The 24,250-nt window shown below is 45.0% G+C and overlaps 1 protein-coding gene across 3 annotated transcripts in view; it reads left to right on the top strand.

Annotated features, from left to right (window-relative positions):
* The window catches only part of NR3C1 (nuclear receptor subfamily 3 group C member 1), a 775,966-nt gene that overhangs the window by 393,411 nt on the left and 358,305 nt on the right, over window positions 1–24,250 (top strand). For all 3 annotated transcript variants that reach the window (XM_086931650.1, XM_086931651.1, XM_086931649.1), the window contains exon 4: window positions 9,092–9,208. In XM_086931650.1, the coding sequence (XP_086787776.1) occupies window positions 9,092–9,208 (117 nt within the window). The remainder of the gene's footprint in view (window positions 1–9,091; window positions 9,209–24,250) is intronic.

The following is a 24,250-nucleotide window of genomic DNA, read 5'->3' as shown; positions in this document are numbered from 1 at the left end:
TGGTCCTCACATTCATGATATGTGCTTCTTTTGAGCCTTTTCACATTTTTCCCCCTCATACTGCTCACCATCAAAACAGCCTTTCTTGTTGCAATTAAATTGGCCCGGAGAATGAGTGAGCTGCAGACTTTATCTTCCAAGTTTCCATTCTTCTCATTTTATCCGGACAAACAGGTGCTTCTCACTAGGGCCTCTTTCCTGCTGAAAGTGGCGACACCATTTATTGTGGTCAATTTGTCACCTTGCTCACCTTCTGTGCCCGTCCACATCTCTTCAAGGAAGAGGAGCTACTTCACCGTTTGGACTCAAAAAGAGCATTGCCATTCTACCTTGATCGCACACAAGAGTCCCGGGTGGATGACCAACTGTTTGTGAGGTATGTTGGTGCAAGGAAAGGTCAGGCCATGCAGAAACGGACCATCTCTTGATGGGTCATTCTCTGCCTCAAGTTCTGTTACGCACTAGCAAAGAAGCAGCCTCCTGAAGGCAGTCCGGTCCGCAGGGATGGGCGTTTTGCCCATTCAGTCCTGCAGAACTTCCTAGTTTAAATTTGTCTGCAGACCCACCACCGGGGATGACATTGCTTGGGTATCTATTCAAGGTAAGGAATCCGGGGCTAGCAGTCTCTATCAGATGAGCAAGATACGTGCCTTCGGTAACGCCTTATTTGGTATGCATGCCAATACTGGCCCCAGTGGAGGTCCCGCAGCCGAAACTGCCTCTTGTCTCTCCAAGCCGGCACCTACTGTTCTCCTAAACTGCCGCTAGGGCACCCCAACTGATCGCACTTCTCCACAACCTTGCACTACCCATATTGTTTGTCGCCCTCTGCTGCTATCCGGGAGTAAAGCAGCCCTGCCAGCCACTCCCCCGCGCTGCCTGCCCTTTTACCTCCTTCGCAGCCTACTTTATGAGCAACCACCCCACCTCCAGGCCTCAGCACACCGCCTTTGTGCCTGAGACAGGGCTTCATCACTAGGCTCTTTGCTCGTCAGCGCCCCTTCTCTCTGTGCTAACCAGTTGTGGCACCTGGTCCCCAGACAGTGTTTATGCCCTCACATAAGTTGCAGGGCCTGCCCCCATACCGCTCGTTCTCCTTTTGCCCCTCGCGTGCCCCAAGCCTTCAGACTTATCGTCTTTAGGAATTTTTGGTTGGTGCTGCGAGCATGCCAAAACCACCACCGCCACACCTTCAGTTACCCTCCTCAGCGGCTGCGTTTCTCCCCATCAGTGTCTTGCCTCGATTTCGATAGCTAGCAGATCCTCTCTCCCCGCGGCGTGCAGCAAGCGGATAGGTCCTGCTATACGGGAGTCTCCCCCAATGCTCCTGTGCCGCTCCACATGCTTATTGAGTGAGGGACCAAACAAAAACCTTGGCCTGCCCCAGCTTGCTAACAGCCACCGTGGTGTGTCACCTTTCTTAAAAATAGTGGCTAGTAGCCCAATTTGCTGTGGTTTCGCCTGCCCTGACGCCCCCACCCTACTAGCATAGCACAAGCGCGTATGGTCATGTGGGCCGTACCAATTGCCCAAAGCTGCCCAGGGAACAGACCTTCCTCATCTGCTGTACTCCAAGCCCCTATTACGAGTTGATTTCATATCTCACTTAGAATGTTTGTGTGATGCCTTGTCAAAAAATTTCAAATTATTAAGGCTCTCAGGTTTCCATTTTTACTGGGTTATACAAATAAAGTCAGAAAACAATGTGTTTCCTGCCTGTATTATTTTTAAAAGTGGATACATACAGAAAAGTTGCATTCTTGCAAGTGACTCGCCATGCTGTCTTTCATTAGTTCCAGGCCAACAGCTGAGCCAATTCACTGCATGATAAGTTAAAAAACACAGATCGAGATTTCCTTAAATACATGCGTTCGAGGCATGTGGGCTGCTGAATTCATATCTGTGCATAGATCGCCGCCTAGTGTTGGGTCCGGATGATTGCACATTGTTGTCCTGGAAGAGTCTTCGAAGTATCACGAGATAGGTGGCTCCTCCCCTGGACTACAGTGCGCATGGGCATCGCCTCCATCCCCAGATTGTTTTTTTCCGCCATTGGGTTCGGATGTGTTTCGGTTCCCTCTGTCGGAATCGATAGTTGTTTAACTTTCCTAACTTGAGACCTAAAGGTCTTTAGGATTCGCGTCGGTATTGTCCATCGTTCGGGTTTGTTTATTCATAGGCTCCGAACACTTGCTGCCCTTCCGCGTGCTGTCGGCGCGGACGGGCCTACACGACGCTCTAGACTACTTCAACATGGAACGAACTCCGTTTAAAAGGTGCCCGGTGTGCACCTCAAAGTATTCACACCTCGACGTGCACCCAGTGTGCAACAAATGTCTGTCGCCGGACCACGATGAGGCCAGGTGTATGGCCTGCTCCAAGTTCCGGTGTAAGAAGACTCTCAAGCTTCGTCGGGCCGCAAGACTCCAGGCCCAGTTATCAGCGCCCCCGCCAGCCAACATCTTTGAAGAAGACGTTGATGACGACGATGTCCTACAAGTTTCGGACTCCAACCCGGCGTCAGAGGATGAAAACTACGACGCGGGAGACGAGGAGTTTGAGGAAGTCGTCGAGGAGGTAGGGGACGACGACGGGGCCATTGCCACCGTGGAGGATAGCTCAGAGGAGGAGCATCCTCAGACTGACTCGGGGGTCAATCCCCATTATACGGCCCAGGTCGAGGGATCGCCTTCGGGCCTTACCCAAGATCTCAATACTCGTCCCACGGCCCCGCCTCCGGGCCCGGCCACGGACATTGGTGATGCGCCACTCCCGGTACAGAAACCGAAAGTGAAGCCATCAGGGTCCGCACCACCGGTATCGAAACCGAAAATGAAAGTCGCAATGGTGGGACCAAAGGCTCCAGAGGCCTCAGCGCCTAAAAAGTACAATATGGCCGCCGAGATCAAGAGCCACGCCGAGATGGCCGACCCGAAGACCCCGGTGTCGAAGCCGAAGGCGAAGACGCCCGACGCGGCTGCGTCGGCGCCGAAGATGGTCGACGCTCTAAAGAGCCGCGTCGACGCTAAGAAGGTCGATGACCCGAAAAAAGCCTCGAAGAAGCGTCAAGACGACCCCAAAGCTCTGGCTGCGCCGATTCCGGTCGACAAGGCCAAGGGTGGTGATGTATCGGCTCCGAAGACCGTGCCTTTGATCGCCGACCCGACTCCGGACTCGGAAGAATCGCTCGAGCCGGTCCAGCCCTCACCGTCCTTTACCAAGAAGGTCACGGAGTCCCTTCAACGTATTCGGAAGGAAACATTGGCACCCGAACCGAAGGATGTGGTGCCGAAGCCTCCACAAAAACCGGCAAAGGCGCAGACGCCGATCCACTTCACGCTGCCGCCGAAGACGACGCCGAAGGCTTTCGCTCCAAAACATGGGGCCGGGGTGCCCTTGAAGCTGGTGCCGACGCCTAAAGCGTCATTGGTGGTGCCGAAGCTTCGGCTCCAGCCACTCGTCGACGAGGAGCGTTGAGAGGTTGTCATCGACGCCAACACGGGCAAACTCTCTCTCCTTAAAAGGAAGATCACCCCGGAGCCAGTGTTAGAACATTTTCGTATTCCACTCAAAAAGAAGTTGGACTCTGCGGGTACTTCTGCCCCTATGGAGCCTGCATCTCCACAAAATCTAGGACTCTCACCAACTCACTCTAACGCTGGGGAGGGTGACGGAGATGAGGAGGAGGAGTACAATTATCCAGCGTACTCGGATCCGGAGGAGGTCAATGAACCATGGTCTGCTGGAGGCGACCCTGAGGACCCTCAGTCAGGACACGAACCGCAGCTTTTTGCAGCAAAAACTTCTCCAACAGAGGACTCTGCAGCCTTCAACGCTCTAATTGAGAGAGCTGCGGCCAATCATGATGTCGACCTCCATGCGGACCCAGTGGATGTCGATTTTCTGTTTGACACTTTCTCGGTGGCTGAAAAGACTGTCAAAACATTGCCTATGCTCAAGGGAGTGCTGAAGCACGCGCCTGAGGTTTTCAGGGAGCCCACCCGGGCGCGAGTCATCAATCCTCGTATTGACAAAAAATACAAGGCAGCGCCCACTGATCAGACGTACATCAAGGGACACTTGCCGCTGGACTCTTTGGTTGTATCCAACGCACGCAAGCGGGCAAACTCGCAGACCACGGGTGATGCTCCTCCCCCAGACAAAGAATCGAAAATCTTTGAAGCCTCAGGAAAACGTATTGCTGCGCAGGCAGCTAATATTTGGCGCATTTCGAACACGCAAGCCCTACTTGCACGCTACGATAGGGCGCACTATGACACCCTAGAAACACTTCTGCAGCACTTACCTGATCAGTACAAAGAGGGAGCTGAAATGTTAATTCAGGAGGGGAAGCTAATCACCAATGCTTCCATTAAGTGCGCGCTGGACGTGGCTTATACCGCCTCCAGGGCTATAAACACTAGCGTGTTACTGCGTAGGCATGCATGGCTTAGAATATCAGGCTTTAAACTAGACATACAGACAACCATTTTAAATCAAACAGTTAATCCAGACCACCTGTTTGGCCCTGAAGTGGATGCAACCCTTGAAAAAATGAAGAAGGACACGGACACTGCTAAGTCTATGGGGGCCCTACAGTCCCAGCAGTTTCGGGGTGGTTCCTTTCGCCGCTCCAATAACAGAGGCACCTCAAGGAGTCAGGCATCACAATCCACGCAGTACTATAAAAGCAACACCCAGACCTCATACACCAACAAGGGTAGAGGTGGTTACAGGGGCAACAACGTCAAAGGCCGGGGACGTGGAAACAACAGCTCCAGGTCCTCCACCACCAACAAACAGTGACGCCTTGTCACTGCCCCCCGACCACACAACACCGGTCGGGGGGAGACTCCAGCAGTTCCTGCCCGCGTGGAAATCCATCACCACGGACAGGTGGGTCAAATCTCTTATCCAATATGGTTACTGTCTGGAACTTACTTCCACTCCGCCAAACATACCTCCAAGAAACCGTCCTATGTCCGGCGAGCACTTGCACTTGTTGCAGCAGGAGGTCAAAGTCATGCTGCAAAAAGGGGCAATAGAGCTCGTGCCACTGCAAGAAAGGGGAACAGGAGTTTACTCTGTACTTTCTAATCCCAAAAAAGGACGGATCCCTCAGGCCCATCCTGGACCTCAGGCCCCTCAACTGGTACATTCTGTCAGAACACTTCCATATGCTCACGTTGCAGCAGGTTCTCCCTCTGCTTCGGCAGGGGGACTTCCTGGCTACTCTGGATCTTAAGGATGCATACTTTCACATTCCCCTGCATCCTTCACACAGGAAGTACCTCAGATTCACCATTCAAGACCAGCACTACCAGTTCAGGGTTCTGCCTTTCGGGGTCACCACAGCGCCAAGGGTTTTTACAAAGTGCCTGGCGACTGTGGCGGCGCATCTAAGACGCCACAACATCCACGTCTATCCCTATCTGGACGACTGGCTCATTCAGGCAAAGTCAGAACAACAGTGCGCCGACCGCGTGTCCCGCACCATTCATCTCCTGCACGATCTGGGATTCTCACTGAATTACCCAAAATCCCATCTCCAACCCGCCCATATACAGCAGTATCTGGGCGCGACAATAGACACTCTGGCAGCCACTGCGCAGCCAAATTCAGTGAGAATCGCCAGTATTCAGACGCTGATCCAACGTTTCAGACCTCAGCACTCGCTTCCGGCGAAGGCGTTCATGCAGTTGATAGGCATGATGGCCTCCTGCATCTCCATTGTCCCGCACGCGAGGTTACACCTGCGTCCGCTCCAGGAGTGTCTAGCACGTCAGTGGACTCAGGCTCATGGGCAACTAACAGACCTAGTGTTGTTGAGCGGTCGGGCGTACAACTCTCTGCATTGGTGGAATCCACAAAACCTTTGCAAGGGCCGACCGTTTCAAGAGCCAGTGCCACAGATTATCCTGACAACGGACGCTTCTCTCCAGGGATGGGGAGCGCATGTACTCCACTACACAGTGCAGGGACTATGGACGCTACAGCAAAGGAAGATGCACATCAATGTATTGGAACTGATGGCGATCTTCATGGCCTTGAAGGCATTCAAAATACATCTGTGCAACAAGGTCGTGTTGATCCGGACGGACAACATGACGGCCATGTACTACATTCAGAAGCAGGGAGGCACACACTCTCCGCAGCTGTCTCATCTGGCTCAGAGCATGTGGAAGTGGGCCATTCAGAGGAACATCTTCCTCATGGCGGAGCATCTCCCAGGCAAGGACAATCAGATGGCGGACCTGCTCAGCAGGCACAGCCACCAAATGCACGGGTGGGAGATACATCCATCAGTACTCCAACCGTACTTCCAAAGGTGGGGTCATCCAGAGATAGACCTGTTCGCCACAAGGGAGAACGCAAAATGCCAAAGCTTCGCCGCCAGGTTCCCACACCCGCAATCGCAGGGCAATGCGATGTGGATGAACTGGTCAGGCAGATTTGCGTACGCTTTTCCCCCAGCACCTCTGATACCGCTGGTGGCACGCTAGCTCAGGCAGCACTCGATGACTCTCATCCTGATTGCTCCAACGTGGGCTCGCCAACCATGGTACACCACGTTTCTGGAACTTTCCGTGGTACCGCATCAAAGGCTTCATCTCACACCCAGCCTTCTGACGCAGAGCCATGGCGAAATTCAGCACCCAGATCCGCAACAGCTCAACCTGGCGATCTGGCTCCTGAAGTCCTAGAGTTTGGCTACCTCAATCTTCCCCCCGATTGCATGGACATCATTCGGGAGGCAAGAAAGCCCACTACTAGAGCATGTTATGCGGCTAAATGGAAGCGGTTTGTCATTTATTGTGCAAACCACGACATTGACCCGCTGGATGCTTCCATTCAAAACATCATTTGTTACCTGTTCCATCTGTACCAATGCAATTTGGCGTATTCTTCCATCCGCATTCACCTGTCTGCAATGGCCGCATACCTCCAGAATAGGCAACACCTATCACTTTTCAAGGTTCCTGCTATCAAGGCGTTTCTGGAAGGACTCAAAAGGGTCATTCCACCACGGACACCACCAGCCCCAGAATGGAACCTCAATGTGGTTCTTACAAGGCTGATGGGTCCTCCTTTTGAGCCACTGCACTCTTGTGAGCTTCAGTTTCTGACTTGGAAGGTGGCTTTCTTAGTAGCAATTACATCGCTACGGAGAGTTAGTGAGTTACAGGCCCTCACCATCCAAGAACCTTTTTTCCAAGTACATGCTAACAGGGTGGTGCTCCGCACTAACCCTAAATTTCTACCCAAGGTTGTATCTCAATTCCACATAAACCAAACAATTGAGTTGCCAGTGTTTTTTCAAACCCTGAGTCGCTGGCGGAGCGGATGCTCCACACCCTTGACGTTAAAAGAGCCCTAATGTACTACATTGACAGGACAAAGGATTTTCGAAAGACCAAGCAACTTTTCGTTGCCTTTGCATCACACCACAAGGGTAACGCTATTTCCAAAGCTGGTATCGCTAGGTGGATCGTGAAATGTATTCAGATCTGTTACGCTAAGGCTAAACGCACTCTCACAATTCCAACAAGAGCCCACTCCACCAGAAAGTTGGGGGCCTCTATGGCTTTCCTCGAGAACATTCCCTTAGAGGATATTTGTAGAGCAGCCACATGGTCTACCACACATACTTTTACTAAACATTACTGTGTAGACGTGCACTCTAAACAGCAGGCAGCTGTTGGTCAGGCTGTTCTCAAAACACTTTTTCAAACTGCTGCAGCTGGCAAGGGTGGCTGCCAATAATAGGAGGACTGCTGTGTATTCTATGCACAGATATGAATTCAGCAGCCCACATGCCTCGAACTGCAAATGCTACTTACCAGTATGCATCTGTTCTTGGCATGTAGGGCTGCTGACATTCATATCGCCCACCCTCCTCCCCGGCGCCTGTAGCAGCTGCAGTATTCGTATATATGCTCATAGCATGGTCATCACTCACATAGTTCACTCCATCTCGGCCAATGGCTAAAAACAATCTGGGGATGGAGGCGATGCCCATGCGCACTGTAGTCCAGGGGAGGAGCCACCTATCTCGTGATACTTCGAAGACTCTTCCAGGACAACAATGTGCAATCATCCGGACCCAACACTAGGCGGCGATCTATGCACAGATATGAATGTCAGCAGCCCTACATGCCAAGAACAGATGCATACTGGTAAGTAGCATTTGCAATATGTTGACACACATGCGTAGTAAAATGCAAATATATACACGCGGGTGTAGTGTTTTGTTATATTTGGCTGCTCAATTTGCTAAAACACAACAGGCAGTAAAGTACAAGTCCGTGTTTATCAGTTAAATAAATGTGGAAATATATAATTTTCCCACTTCATTTACTCAAAAAACTAAATAATTATGGACATATGGCAATAAGGTGGTCAAAAAATAAATATGGATAAATACAGATGAATATGTTAAAATATCATAAAACCGGGAGCCCTAATGATTATGCATGATCAAATAGCAAACACCACCTTTATAGCATACAAGAAATATAGACCTGTACTAAAAAAAAAAAAATGAATTAATGCTGTTAGAATCATAAGCTGCAAATATAAGCAACACAGGCCCTGGTAATGTGTACATCTCGTGTACAGTCTGGACTGTCGGTACAGATTTTGGGTAATCTATTTTTTAAATTTTTTTGTGGTAAATTTATTTTTAAAAGGTTTTATTTGTTTTAACATACTTTCTTTTTAAACAGGTAGCCTCTACTAATTATCATTTTGCCCCTGCTTCTCAGTCTCCTCCTTTTCCTGCCCTTTTTTCCTTTTCTCTGTCCCTTTTCTTTCTCTTTCCCATTCCCATCTTCTATTAATTCTGGGCCACATATACTTGTCTATAGCGACCCTCCTACAAAGCAGTAATCATTTAGTGTTATGCACCCCTTTCCCCATTGCCCCTTTTCTGGTACTTTAACCTGAGATCAATAATTTAGCTATATGTTTTGAATTCATTTCTTATTCAGAATACTTATTTCGTATTTTTCACTAGATATTTCCTTGAGCACATACATTATTCACTATAACTACAGTCACTGAAATGGTTTCCTCTTTGCTCTGCTAATAGGTCAGCACAACTACCTGTGCGCCGGGAGGAATGACTGCATTATCGATAAAATCCGGAGGAAGAACTGCCCAGCGTGTCGGTATCGCAAATGTCTTCAGGCTGGAATGAACTTAGAAGGTATGCTTTTTTTTTCTTCACGGACGACATTGAAAGTCATTGTGTCACTGCACTATAGACAGCGCCGCCAGAAATACATTGATATGAGTCCACCGCGTTTTTCTCGTATTTATGCATTTTACCACTTCTGCCACATAATCCAACATCTACTTTCAGATTAAACAAAAATTGTTTCCACCTCAAACTGTTTAAAAAATATTAACATGAACGAGTTGTCCCATAGTGGAAAGCACTTTGCAGCGGTTATCTGGTCACCTTTCTATTGTTGATTGCCGCTTTCAAGTACAAAACTGATACTAATCCGGTGAGAGCTTTCCCAGGAGGTATTAATACCACCAGTTGACATAGTTTAATGTAATTATGCACTGTATAAATGATTATTAATTTATTTCGCTTGAAAAGTTTAACTTCCTTATTTAATGAAATTGATATATCAAAGACATGGTACCTTTATTTCAAGAGTGTAGTTAGGGTACAGAAAAATCCCACACGTTTTACTTGTCTTTTCAAGGACTGATATTGGAGTCCTAACAGTGCCTGAAATAATGTGGAATTACTTTAGCCTGATATCAAGGACAACTTCATTTCTATTTTGTCCACTAGAAAAGTAGATTCCACCCACCTCCTGCACAAGCCCATGGCTATCCAGTTCATAGAGTCACATATTCTGTAAGACAGAGAACTAGTCAGGCCATGCATCCAAGCCTACAAGGTGTATCTATGATTCATTGATGCAAAGTGTTTACTGTTAGGGTGAATGGTATAAGGCAGTCCAGTTACCTGCAATCTCAGCGAGTTTTGTCAACAGTAATTCTAAAAGAACCCATACGCATTTGCAAAATCTAACAATGTTTGAGAATTGTCAATTCTTCTACAATACTCCTCGATTACTAGCAAATACCTAAAGTACTTGTGGAGATAATCCCTCAGTTGATTTTTCCATAAGTAGAAGTACCTAACCTATAGAGTAACACCTTTCCTCCACACCCATGACGTTTTGAGGTGGTACATCCTTCTTCCCACCCAGAGAAGGGATTTAATCCGCCCGTATCTGGAATTATTTGCCGACCGTTTCTGGGATTGGAATGGTTGGGATAAGTTTGTGAATGACCATAAGTTGCTTTGGTTGTGCGTGTTCATAAACTGTCAAGGCTGAACATGCCTGGATTTCCCCACTCCACACTCCTAGAGTGAGATTTACTCCCCACATAAAATTACATTGTTGTTGAGAGTAAATTAATTTTATAATTGCTAGGTCACCTTTTTTCTGAAACCTTACTAATCGTATATTCAGCCATTTGTTCTCATAAATCTAAAAGCGCAAGCAGCTTTGTGAATTGTGCCTTTTTTATGTTCTGTTCTGAAGCCATATTTACTCCAATGTCATGATTGTATGCATCCACTCCGAGATACACAAGTCCTCCATTATGTCATTATTGCTGAACTCTGACAATTTACCATAGTCATGTCTTTCCTCTCACTGTATGAATGTCTTCCTGTCCTGCATTCTCTTCTCTCTATCATCCACTAGGTTTCCCAGGCTGCAGTTAGTGAAGATGTTTCTGGAAAGGTTTGCCTGACCCTAGACCATCTTTTTTTTCCCCTTCTATCTTTGGTCTCACTTTAGGATCAGCTCCCTTCAAAGAGTATGCATGGTGTAGGAGACTTACCTTTCACGGGCTACAGCACTGCATGCGATGTTGCCAACTTATGGCAGCCTAGATGCTCTTCTTGGTCGTAGCTCTCTTTGACCTCAATAGGATTGTTCCACTATGATGAGTGTATATAGAGTGTGCTAAGTGACAACCACACACACCCTTTGTGTAAATGTTGATGAATTTTCACAATGCAACAAAAGGAATTCTGTTGTTTTCACAGCTGTATTGCCTCCCTGACACAAGTTTGTACGTTGCACGTTCCCTTGTTTTCACAGAATGCATCTTGTGTGGTGCAGTGATCCCTGTGAACTGAACAGTCGATCCTTACCGGTGTAGTGATCATTGTGAACTGGACTGAATCAATTTAGTCCACAGATCTTTCTTTGCTCCCCTTGTGATAGTTTACATATATTCTGTCATTTAGATGCCCAAGCTGTACTTCATGTCAGTGACAGACTGTTAGACTTTTAACCCACAGCTCTCTTAATGTGTTCTTGAGATACATGCATAGAGATTGATGTGGTGCTAAAACTGATCCTTCACTGTCCTCTTCCAGCCTCATCGTGGTTCTCTTAGTACAACTCTCATGAAATTAGACTGATGTGTGCTCTACGAGATCCTGGGGCATCCCACTGCATGCGGTTGCTTGGTGCTTACAACAAAGACTGCATTCTGTTAGGTGTCTCGCACTCTCTAGCTCCCATGCTACTATTACTCCCTCTGATGGATTTCACTTGTATGTTGTGTGACATGTGAGGTTTCCGTTTGGTGGCCTGATGCTGGCCTTTGACAACTGACCTGAGACCTTGTTTAATGTCCAGCCCTGTCTTTGCTTTCAAGCTTTCAATCCTCCCTTCTAAACAATAGTGCTATGTGCTCTTCAAGATCTCCAAGATACAACCCTTCTGAATGTTGTTGGTCTTTAGTAACCAACACTGTATTCTGTTCATTCTCAAGCTTTATCTTTGGACCCCACACTGAGGAACAAACCACCCTCTCTTCAACAGGGGTCAGAACGTAGACTAACATACACCCCCAAACCCATAGGAATTGAACAGGAGAATTAACATGTACCTATGTGTTATGGATATAGGGGAACTATGGACCAATACTAGGCTGTGAAGGTTTTATTGTATATGATTGCAAGTGTGCCATTGTCATTATACCTTTACCCTGTCCCTCACTCATCTACTCACCCCATGACCCCAAACACCTTCCTTTTCTCTATCACATTGTGAGCACTGTAAATATTACATGCACTAAGATTATATCAAAGTTGATACATGGAATAATATTGATGCTTTGAATTCAAGGAATGTATTGTGTATGAAATTATAAATCTTTTTCTTTATCGAATACAATCAGAATTGTTTTGTGGTGAATTGTTTGTTTCTACATGTTTTTAAAACTTACATAAACTACCACGACCACTCCATGAACGTATTACAGATGTGGGCGCAGAGGCAAAGAAGCTCTCAGGAGGTGCACCTACAATGTGTCACCTGATGACACCCGTCTGAAAGGGGGCCCAAAAAACCCCCAGACATCCCCTTGCAGGTGGGTGCAGTCACTCACTGCACCCGCCTGCAACCGCCTGCAAGGGGATCTATAATCTTTAAAATTGCAGGTGGGTTGCTGCCTGCACTGTGAAACATGGAGCAGCTGCTTTAAAGCCGCTCTGAATTTCACTTGAATGCACTGCTCCCAGGGCAGCACGAGTTTGTGGCTGCCCAAGGGGGCAGGGCATTCTATGTAACAGGGCACACTTCCTCTGTTTGCACCTGACACACCTGTTTTAAGGTGCGCCAGGATGCAAACAGGTAAAGAGTGCCCTATACATAATAGGGCCCTTGGTGTTTTACCTGACAAAGTGTCCTCTCACAACACCACAAAATACAAGATGGAGGCTTTGACGTCAAGTGCCGTATTATACATAGTGCCTTGGTGTGCAGCTGGCATTTTTACCTGTTCTTTGTTTCCCAGTGCACTATGGCATTACAGAAGGGGCCGCAGGCGCTTGCGCAGACCCTTCTGTAATATGGATCATGTCAAAGCCGATTGAGTGTCAGTGTGAAACCAAGTGGGTGTGCCCTCATTTGAATTTCTGAATTTCAGTGTGGCCCCATGTAAATTCTTTGCGTTTTTGCCAGGACTATATTAGAGATGATGGTTCAGAGACAAATTAGGCCATCAGGGGGCACAGTGACTCTGCGCCACACAGCGGTGTGCCCCGAGGTTGTCTCTTGTGAAAGGGCACCAGGCTTCCTTGGACTCCTAAAGCAACCTTCCCTCCCGCCCAAACCTCCTCTCCCCAAGTAGGCAGTTCCCGTTATTCACTGCACTCGCCTGCTGAGGGATGTTGTCTGGAGCGCCATGGAAACACTGCATGGTTCTTGGGTAATCCAACACAAGCCATATCTTTCCCATAGGTTTTTTTGTGAGGTGGAAATAGGAGTCGAACACTTTACTATCCCTCTGAAACTTTCTCACAAAATGCAGAATCTACAGTATAAACTATAATACATGTGATAGTTAAACATACTCTTGAAATACCTGGTCTGAGAATACTTGTGTGGATGAACAAAGATGTCTTTACAAACTCACCACGTGGTTAGATTAACGCGTCAGACTTCAGGCATGTCAGTAACCAATCAGGTCTAGACTGGACAAGAGCAGTTTAGTGACCCGCTACCATGAGGTTCTTTAAATACTGCACTTTTGATGTAATCAGAGCTTGACCCATGTCAAAGATTGGTTTTAGGACCACCCAGTACTGCATATATTTCTGCTATTAGTCAAAGCAAACTGATGATGCTGTATTAGGGTGGAGCAGTGTTTCCCAAACTGAGGGAGCCAATTTTTGGAGGTTCATGAAAGTCCAAGGAATAAATAAAGATGACTTTAGTTCTGTATTCATAGTGTCCCATTTGCTGTCTCTAAGGTCACACATCAGGCTACCTCTTATGACACAGATTGTGGCTTATGTTTGTAAACATGGGAATTGGTGTTTCCAATCTGTTCTCGCTTTGCAGTCCGCGAAAGTAAAGTAAATTATGTGACAGTCTTGCTTTGGTACAGGCACTGCAAACGGAAAGGCTGCAGGATGTAATTTTTTGCAACACAGCCTGGTCCAGCTTTAGCGCTGGTGGTGCATGGTGCCGCATTCTTAGGTCACAATTTATAGAGTAGAGCCACCCAATAATCCCGCCGGGACTGGGTAATATCAGATAGATAAGCTAGATGTCCAGGTAGGAGTCATTCAAAACAACCACTTTATATTTATCAGTGTCACCTGAGTGATCACACAAATCAATAGAGTAACCAAAGGGCTTATATCAAAAATATATTCAATTTATTTTTGATTCGCAATTTTTTGGTTTTTAGATACACGGAAAAAGTTTCAACACTGGCAACAGACAGACTAACATAACATGTAAACTGAATGATAGTCTACATACACCTACAGCATAGTATGTGGCTACGTTCTATAAACCACAGCAAAGTAAGTATTTACACACATAGAGATTCACAAATCAATTTGTACAGTGAATTATACAGTGTATTGCATGTCAGGTGTTAAGCGTCGACGTTTCGGTCCATGCTGGTCAAGTTGATCCGTCGGACCATCTTCAGGACAAAGACGTTGCACAGCAATGTCTAGTATAAACACAATAATAACAATAATAAACCCTGAGGCACACGGAGACCAATATCCAGCTCAGCACAAAAAACCAACACAAAAAACCAACAAAGTGAGACCAAATTGCGAGTTAGAGAATAAAGATCACTAGCTAGATACTAAAAATCACACCACATAAAACATTCATCGCATGCAACCAGTGAGCATGCGGGTTCAAAACTACATGAGGTGATGTATCTCTGTGACTAGTACTATACATCTCACCATATGCGTGTAACCCCACGTGAAAAAACACCAAGTGAAAAAACAAACAAAAAAAAAAAAACACCAAGTGAAAAAATGAAAAAATGAGGGTGTATCTATAACTGTAAACTAATTCCCGAAAGTCTCAGCACCACGAGGTCTGAGCAATACTCACGAGGAATAAAACGCCACTCAGGTCGTTCTGTTTGTGAATTAAAAACAAAACATAACATAAAGCATTAATCCCAGTGGGACTTTCCTGAATGATGCCTGCAACTGCGTAATCATGCGCCAATGTAGTCATGCACCAATACACCAAGTAACAAAGGTAAACTCACATGTCAAATTGTCGCCACGTAATCTATAAACAAATGACACGGGGAAGCGTTAGCGTGTAAGCCTGCACAATCAGGCATATCATAATTCGAAACACGGACCAGGCTCCAGAAACGGAGCAGACGAGTGAAACTTACTAAAACAGCAGCTATGCGCCGGCTCTTCAAAGTCCGTGCTCGTTCACCGGTGACTACTCGGGACGCCAGGACATCTAAACCCTCACGTGGTTAAATAGTATGATGACGACAACGCGGCCCGTTATAGCGGCGGCCATCTTAGCCTAGTCAGTGGCCATGGGATAGAGTGTAGCTCCAAATAACAATAACAACACATAACAAAAACAATCAGTAGAGTGCAAAACGCCCGGCATATAACCACCACAGTGTATAAAGATAAAACTCCGGTGAAAAATTACATAAAAACGTATTCATATCGGAAATTTCAGAGAGAAATCAGCCAACTAGGGCTAGTAATTCCTACACAGTTGGATAGAGAGGAGGGCAGTGGTATCAAAAGTAACCAGTAAGGTATCAATAATCTTCAGATAGCATATACATACGTGTACAACAGGCGCAAAGGCAGTCAAGTGAGAGTGGCTAAATTGTGCCATTCGATAAAGCTATTTAACCCATTTTCGACTGTGTCACACAACCAAATCAGTTTGTTTTCCCTTTGTGTCAGTAGTTTTTCGACATTGGGTCTTCTCCTTGTGCCTCTTACACATTCTATTACATACCATTTCATATCAGTCGGAGCATGAGACATATTAGTAAAGTGCTCAACTAGTGGTGCTGTCATAACTTTGCATCTGATACGAGATTGATGTTGGGTAATCCGTTTTCTTATTTCCTGCGATGTTTTACCTATGTAATAGAGGTCACACGGGCATTGAATGCAGTAGACCACATTTTTGGTCAGACAGTTAGAGTGATGTTTAAACACAAATGTTTTTTCGTTAATGCAGCAAGTTTTTTAGCCTGGGTGGTGGCGCAAGCAGTGCAGCTACCACAAGGGAAGTGTCCCACAATAGGGGCCAATCCCCAAATGTTTGGGAGGGTGTTTGGTTTAGGCTCAGTGTAGGCCCTAACCAGGTGATCCCTTAGGTTTCTTCCCCTTTTGAACGCAAATCTTGGCATAGCCAATTGGGGTTCAACTTTTTTAATCAGATGCCAGTTGCTTCTGATAATTTTGGTTATTGCTGTCGATTCTGTACCAAAAGTCAAGACACATGTAGTCTGCTCAGTGTTGGGTTCAGAAGTTCTTGACTGCTTTTTCTGCAATAGGGCCTGACGGTCATAAAACCAGGCACGCTTCATTGCGTGTTTTACCAGCCGATAGGGATATGCACGCATCACCAGTTTCTCTTGCTTGTCTGTCCTCTTACCAATTAAGTACCAGAGAAGTTGAAGTGTTGAGCCATGGTCTTTCATTTGTACCTACGAATCGTAATGATCTCTTTTCTATTTTGGTTGAGACACATAGATTTTTCAGAACCTTAAGATTAAAAAACTTTTTTCACAAAAGTACCATTAATACACCTATGAATATCAGTGGTTTGAAGTGTCCCTCAACATTCTTCCCGGCAAATAATTTGGTTCCAAAAGAAATAATCACTTTCGAGAATGTGGTTTTGACAGAAATTGAGCAGCTCTTCCAAAACAGAAAGTTTGTGAAGTTCAATTTGTCCAAGGATGATATGTCTACCATTAAAACATTGGCGGAACGAGATGACCTGGTGGTCAAGCCGGCCGACAAAGGCGGTGGGATCATTTTACAGGATAAAACTTCATTTGATCAAGAGGCTTTAAGACAACTTGCCAATCCTGAGCATTACAAAAAGCTCTCCTGTGACCCTACTACCAGAATTAGAAAACTTATTCTGACCCTGACCACAAAGGGCTATGAGGGATTATGGATCAGTAAAAAGGAATTCGAATACTTGAATAAAGATGATTTCAGTATTCCAGCGTTTTATACGCTCCCCAAGATCCATAAGAATAGCCAACAACCGCCTGGAAGACCTATAGTGGCCGGCTGCCAGTCGGTGTTGCAGCCGCTGGCAGAATATGTTGACCATTTTTTGAAACCTTTTGTCCCGAATACAAGATCATTCACTCAAGACAGTAGGGACGTGATTGTCAAACTTGAAGGTGTCCATTATAGCCCAGAATCTAACATCCTGGCTACAATGGACATCGAGAGTCTATACACCAATATACAACAGGCAGAAGCAGTAGAAATGATTCGTAACATCTTAGAGACTCGTACACGGCCCCACCAAGTACCTACCTGGTTTATTACCGAGTGTGCTAGGATTGCACTATACGAAAATTATTTTCTGTTTAATAATGATTTTTTTGTGCAACTGAAGGGCGTGGCCATGGGGGCGGTTTTTGCCCCCACAATAGCGAATTTGTTTGTTGCAAACTTTGAGGAGCGAGTGGTTTTTGAGAATAACCCTTTCCTAATACATCTGGCAAACTATTTAAGGTACATCGATGATGTTTGTATAGTTTGGGAAGGCACACAATCTGAATTAAAAGATTTTCATCGATGGCTGAATACAAAGGACACAAACTTACAGTTTACCTTGGAAAATGATGCTAACAGCATCAGTTTTCTTGATTTAAATATCATGCATGTGGATGGGACACTTGCCGTCAGCTTATACACCAAACCGACGGCCCGAAACACCCTCTTAAAATACAGCAGCCACCATCCCCGCAGTTTGCGAGATAACCTCCCTTTTGGCCAATTCCTCCGGATTCGGAGGAATTGCACCAGAAGGGAGGATTATTTCCGGGAGGCCAAAGTACTACAAGAGAAACTGGTGATGCGTGCATATCCCTATCGGCTGGTAAAACACGCAATGAAGCGTGCCTGGTTTTATGACCGTCAGGCCCTATTGCAGAAAAAGCAGTCAAGAACTTCTGAACCCAACACTGAGCAGACTACATGTGTCTTGACTTTTGGTACAGAATCGACAGCAATAACCAAAATTATCAGAAGCAACTGGCATCTGATTAAAAAAGTTGAACCCCAATTGGCTATGCCAAGATTTGCGTTCAAAAGGGGAAGAAACCTAAGGGATCACCTGGTTAGGGCCTACACTGAGCCTAAACCAAACACCCTCCCAAACATTTGGGGATTGGCCCCTATTGTGGGACACTTCCCTTGTGGTAGCTGCACTGCTTGCGCCACCACCCAGGCTAAAAAAACTTGCTGCATTAACGAAAAAACATTTGTGTTTAAACATCACTCTAACTGTCTGACCAAAAATGTGGTCTACTGCATTCAATGCCCGTGTGACCTCTATTACATAGGTAAAACATTGCAGGAAATAAGAAAACGGATTACCCAACATCAATCTCGTATCAGATGCAAAGTTATGACAGCACCACTAGTTGAGCACTTTACTAATATGTCTCATGCTCCGACTGATATGAAATGGTATGTAATAGAATGTGTAAGAGGCACAAGGAGAAGACCCAATGTCGAGAAACTACTGACACAAAGGGAAAACAAACTGATTTGGTTGTGTGACACAGTCGAAAATGGGTTAAATAGCTTTATCGAATGGCACAATTTAGCCACTCTCACTTGACTGCCTTTGCGCCTGTTGTACACGTATGTATATGCTATCTGAAGATTATTGATACCTTACTGGTTACTTTTGATACCACTGCCCTCCTCTCTATCCAACTGTGTAGGAATTACTAGCCCTAGTTGGCTGATTTCTCTCTGAAATTTCCGATATGAATACGTTTTTATGTAATTTTTCACCGGAGTTTTATCTTTATACACTGTGGTGGTTATATGCCGGGCGTTTTGCACTCTACTGATTGTTTTTGTTATGTGTTGTTATTGTTATTTGGAGCTACACTCTATCCCATGGCCACTGACTAGGCTAAGATGGCCGCCGCTATAACGGGCCGCGTTGTCGTCATCATACTATTTAACCACGTGAGGGTTTAGATGTCCTGGCGTCCCGAGTAGTCACCGGTGAACGAGCACGGACTTTGAAGAGCCGGCGCATAGCTGCTGTTTTAGTAAGTTTCACTCGTCTGCTCCGTTTCTGGAGCCTGGTCCGTGTTTCGAATTATGATATGCCTGATTGTGCAGGCTTACACGCTAACGCTTCCCCGTGTCATTTGTTTATAGATTACGTGGCGACAATTTGACATGTGAGTTTACCTTTGTTACTTGGTGTATTGGTGCATGACTACATTGGCGCATGATTACGCAGTTGCAGGCATCATTCAGGAAAGTCCCACTGGGATTAATGCTTTATGTTATGTTTTGTTTTTAATTCACAAACAGAACGACCTGAGTGGCGTTTTATTCCTCGTGAGTATTGCTCAGACCTCGTGGTGCTGAGACTTTCGGGAATTAGTTTACAGTTATAGATACACCCTCATTTTTTCATTTTTTTCACTTGGTGTTTTTTTTTCACTTGGTGTTTTTTCACGTGGGGTTACACGCATATGGTGAGATGTATAGTACTAGTCACAGAGATACATCACCTCATGTAGTTTTGAACCCGCATGCTCACTGGTTGCATGCGATGAATGTTTTATGTGGTGTGATTTTTAGTATCTAGCTAGTGATCTTTATTCTCTAACTCGCAATTTGGTCTCACTTTGTTGGTTTTTTGTGTTGGTTTTTTGTGCTGAGCTGGATATTGGTCTCCGTGTGCCTCAGGGTTTATTATTGTTATTATTGTGTTTATACTAGACATTGCTGTGCAACGTCTTTGTCCTGAAGATGGTCCGACGGATCAACTTGACCAGCATGGACCGAAACGTCGACGCTTAACACCTGACATGCAATACACTGTATAATTCACTGTACAAATTGATTTGTGAATCTCTGTGTGTAAATACTTACTTTGCTGTGGTTTATAGAACGTAGCCACATACTATGCTGTAGGTGTATGTAGACTATCATTCAGTTTACATGTTATGTTAGTCTGTCTGTTGCCAGTGTTGAAACTTTTTCCGTGTATCTAAAAACCAAAAAATTGCGAATCAAAAATAAATTGAATATATTTTTGATATAAGCCCTTTGGTTACTCTATTGATTTGTGCATTCTTAGGTCGGCACCGCTCACTTACCTCCTTCTCCATGGATACACGCAACCCCATTTTCCAAGGGTGCACCTCAACTCTCCATAGCCACTCTCACATGTATTTAATTTCTTTTAGTTTCTTGCTACTCATACCAAATGTACTGCGTCTGAGAATTTTACATCACGCACACGCATTATACAGGGACAATATATCATGCAAGTGTGCAAATCAATGTATAGAAAATCTTTCGAGAAACAATGATGGCTACAAAGTGTACAAGTCCCATGTCATCCATACTGGTAGGCAGTATATTTTAAGAGGGCGGAGAAGCACAAACTCGGGTTTTAAAACGTAACGCAGTGGACTGGATTAGCTTTACTAATAACAATGTATTTCTACCCAAACCATTTTTAGCATCCGTGAGTTAACGAAAGACTTGGAGGGGTTGGGGGGGGGGGGGGGCGGCGGGGGGGTGATATATGGTTCTAAACCTTGCTGATTGAACCTTGCTGATTGAAAACAACTCTTTGATGGGAGTTCAAAACTCGCTGTGCTATAGTAGGATAGTAATTTATGAACTGCAGGAACAAAAAAATTATCTCAGACATATAAAACGCAATTAGATGCATGTTATTCATGCTTAGTAGCAGGAACATTAACCCTCTACGCCACTTACATTGAGTAAAAACTGGATTAAAGAAACTTGAGAATTCCGATCTCTCCAGGCAACAGGTAGTAATCACCAGAGTTAGCATGACATTTTTATACGACTCGCAAATTGCTGGGTGCACAAGGAACTTTGCAGCTGGTGCTTTTAACCTCAAAAATATTTCACTTGGTGTTGCTCAAATAATAAATATTCACTAAAACCCGAATCCTGACATTAGCATTTTTGTGCAATATATTTTTAGAAGTAAAATGTAATGTCTGTTTAAAATGTAGTTGCCATTTGAATGGAAAATATGCGGTCTGTAAATGGCACTGCAATACCACTTGATGTCTTAGTTACATTAAAAAGTTGCCCACCTCGTCCTTTAAAGCTAGGTAGGTCGCGAAAATTTGTCATTCTTAAAAAGTGGGTCCCTGATCTAAAATGTTTGGGAAACACTGGGGTTGGAGCTAAATAGTGACCCACATATTTTATTTTCAGCCACCAATAGTAAGGACAATTTTCTTTTACTTACTTATTAGTAAATGGTGCTTAGATAGCTCAAGCCTAAACACATGGTCAGTGGGGCACTTGAGAAACCAAATTAGCAAAAAGTAACACTATAGAAAAAAGAGAGGAGCCAAAGGCGAATAGTAGTGTCAGTCTTGTTTATCTTTAAGGCAAAGCTTTAGAAATTATGTAGGGAGTTGTTCTCTGAATGGGAGTAGTGAGAACGGATAAGATGGAATCTAAGAATCCAGCGGAGAAGATGAAAAAAGCACTTGGAGGAGAGTCTTGGATGTGGACCAAGTACACATTATGGAATTCCATAATTCGTCCCTCTGCTGGGCAACAGCGGTTGATGTAGTCCAGTACACCTCACCTGTAGTAAAATCACTATGCAATAGGTGACACATTTTGTGTTAATTTGCAAACATAAGTGGAGAGTAGAAGAGAGATTGCAAAATCCATTTTCCTCAGAACATTATATTCTTGATATAATTTATTCTTCATGTTTCCTTGATGGAATTTATACTTTGTTAGTTTGGAGAACATGTGTATATTCTTTGTCTTCTCATTGTCAGCATCAGCACAGAGAGTGTTTCTAATGTCATCCTGCTCGAAATCCCTCAACAAATAAAACAGCGAGTTTCCAGTTTGCACTAGAAATACTCCTTCATCTGCAAAGGAGCAGACAAGAAATCAAGGGTATCTACCAGCAGTAGATCAGCTTTCAAGTCAATAAGAAATGTATTCAAATTTCCCAGAATGTTAAACGAAGTAGCCACTTAAACACGTACCTGTCTATTCTTTTGTTTGCATGCTCAGAAGGTTTTACCATACACAAACTGGGGAGCCTAAATTAAATGATGTTTTACCCTGATCAGAACCATATAACAATTAGCATGCCGAGCTTCCCATTCTAATCTGCTTGCAAAGTCAAAAGCCCTTCGCAAGTCCACTATTGTGCAAGGACTAATCAGGAAATATAGGTTTACGGCATGTGTAGCTGTAAATGCACACGCTATGCACACTCCTGCCACCTGGTGAAGGGCTAGGATATTTGCAAGTTTCTTTTCTCAGAATTCTTCTTCAGTCACAAGGTAGTGTGACTACACCTCTTGGTTGCAGCGTGCATGGTCATCAACTTCAGTGTTAGATTTGTTTTTGCCTTCGGTTCGGGCTTGTGCATCTGGTGCTCTGGATCTAGTCCATCTTGCTGATAGTTTCTGCTTCTCTATTTCCCCATCGGTACTGTTTTCGATAACGTTTTCCCCTTTTCTCTCATATCGGGTTGGCGCTTGCAGTTACTGTCTGGGACGGTATGCCTGCGGACTCTGGCCTATGGTGGGGCCTCGGTCATCTGGCCTCTCTATCCTTTTGTTCACTCTGCTCTTTCCATGGCGCGCCTGTGATGGTATGGATGCCCTTTCTATACTGCCCTCTGTGTTGCAAAGCTCCCCACAGCGAATCTCGACCAGGCCTGTGATCTCTGCCTCTCACCCTAGCACAAGGTCTCTTGCGACTCGTGTTGGTCTTTTTGGTCAAAGGAGACCCTTTGAGACCACCAGGCCCATCTACTCGAGATGTTGAGCAGGAGCGGCGAAGATACTCCAGATCTCTTTGGCACCTAGGACCTCGACGAAGAACTTCATCCTGAGTTTTTTGGCCGCTGATGAGCAGGCTTTCTCACCTGAAGTGAGTTCAACACTGACCTCGAGATTGAGGACGTTCCCTACCAGCTCAGCAGGTTATGAGTACAGTTCTAATGCTTTTCATTCGGGATAATCACGCGGCGGAGCGCAGAACCCGATGACATTTCAGGATCCGCCGTACATGGGGATCAAGATTACTAAACATGATGACGATGTTTTAAGAAGCAACCACCGTGTGGCATGGACTTCTGAGTAAATTAGAGGCGCTATAAAATACGAAACAGCACACCAGGAAGACTGAAATTCAGGACATCAAACCGAGCTAACTAGAGATCGAGGACCTGTATATCAGAACAGGACAATAGGACATAAGACATCAACAGCTCCCGATTGGGAGATTGGAATGGCACCCGCAGAGTGGGTCAGTTTGTGTGAGCCTGATTCCGATGGTCTATTATTCTCAAGAAAGGAATCTGACGATCCACCCATAGTGACCAGCATTGGGCATTATTAAAACATGTATGATCATTTTTTAAAGCAATATTGGTTGAGAAGGAGACATAATGAAATATTAGTCTTGATAAAGGTGGTGCACATATAGCAATACACATAAATGCGTCGACACAATTCACCAAAGTTAAATTCACGGAACGGATTGTCAGAAGAAATTCATGTGACTCTGACCTTTATACAAGATTCCAATGAATTAACATTCCGTTGTGTTATTTTGAAATATCACGGACCCTTAGTCTCTTTCCTGTTCTTTGTACATTGTGGATATATTTTTAAAAAATAAGTCTTTTTCTGTATACTTTTGTATAATCTGGATTGTTTTTAATGTTTTTAAACTGCTATTTGATTTAAATACATTTACACTTTGTGATAAGTCATTTCAGGTTGTTTATAATTGAATGATGTTTTTGTATTGAAAACCATTGTATTCTTAATATTCATGATTACACAGTGGAGTGTGAATGAATGATTACCATCTAGATATTAGATTTACCCAAGGGATATATTTTTGTTGTTGATAATACAGGTCTATCTTACCCTTCACACTGCTCTGAGCTTCTACCTCACCGGGAGCATTCAGCCGCTCTGGGCCAATGCCCTCCACTGCCTTCAGGCCATAGTTGGCACTGACCATCAACTTCATACACCACGCCCAACTTTGGCTTGGTACCGAAGAAAATCCTAAAACAGACACCCTTGGCTCCTCCCACTCCTGACTATGCACCTACTCGATTCGCCCGTCAGATCCAAAACCATCGGTCTCTAAGCACAAGTCGGT

Source organism: Lissotriton vulgaris, chromosome 7 (genome assembly GCF_964263255.1).
Source record: "Lissotriton vulgaris chromosome 7, aLisVul1.2, whole genome shotgun sequence".
NCBI lineage: Eukaryota > Metazoa > Chordata > Amphibia > Caudata > Salamandridae > Lissotriton > Lissotriton vulgaris.
This window is presented reverse-complemented; position numbering and strand designations above follow the sequence as displayed.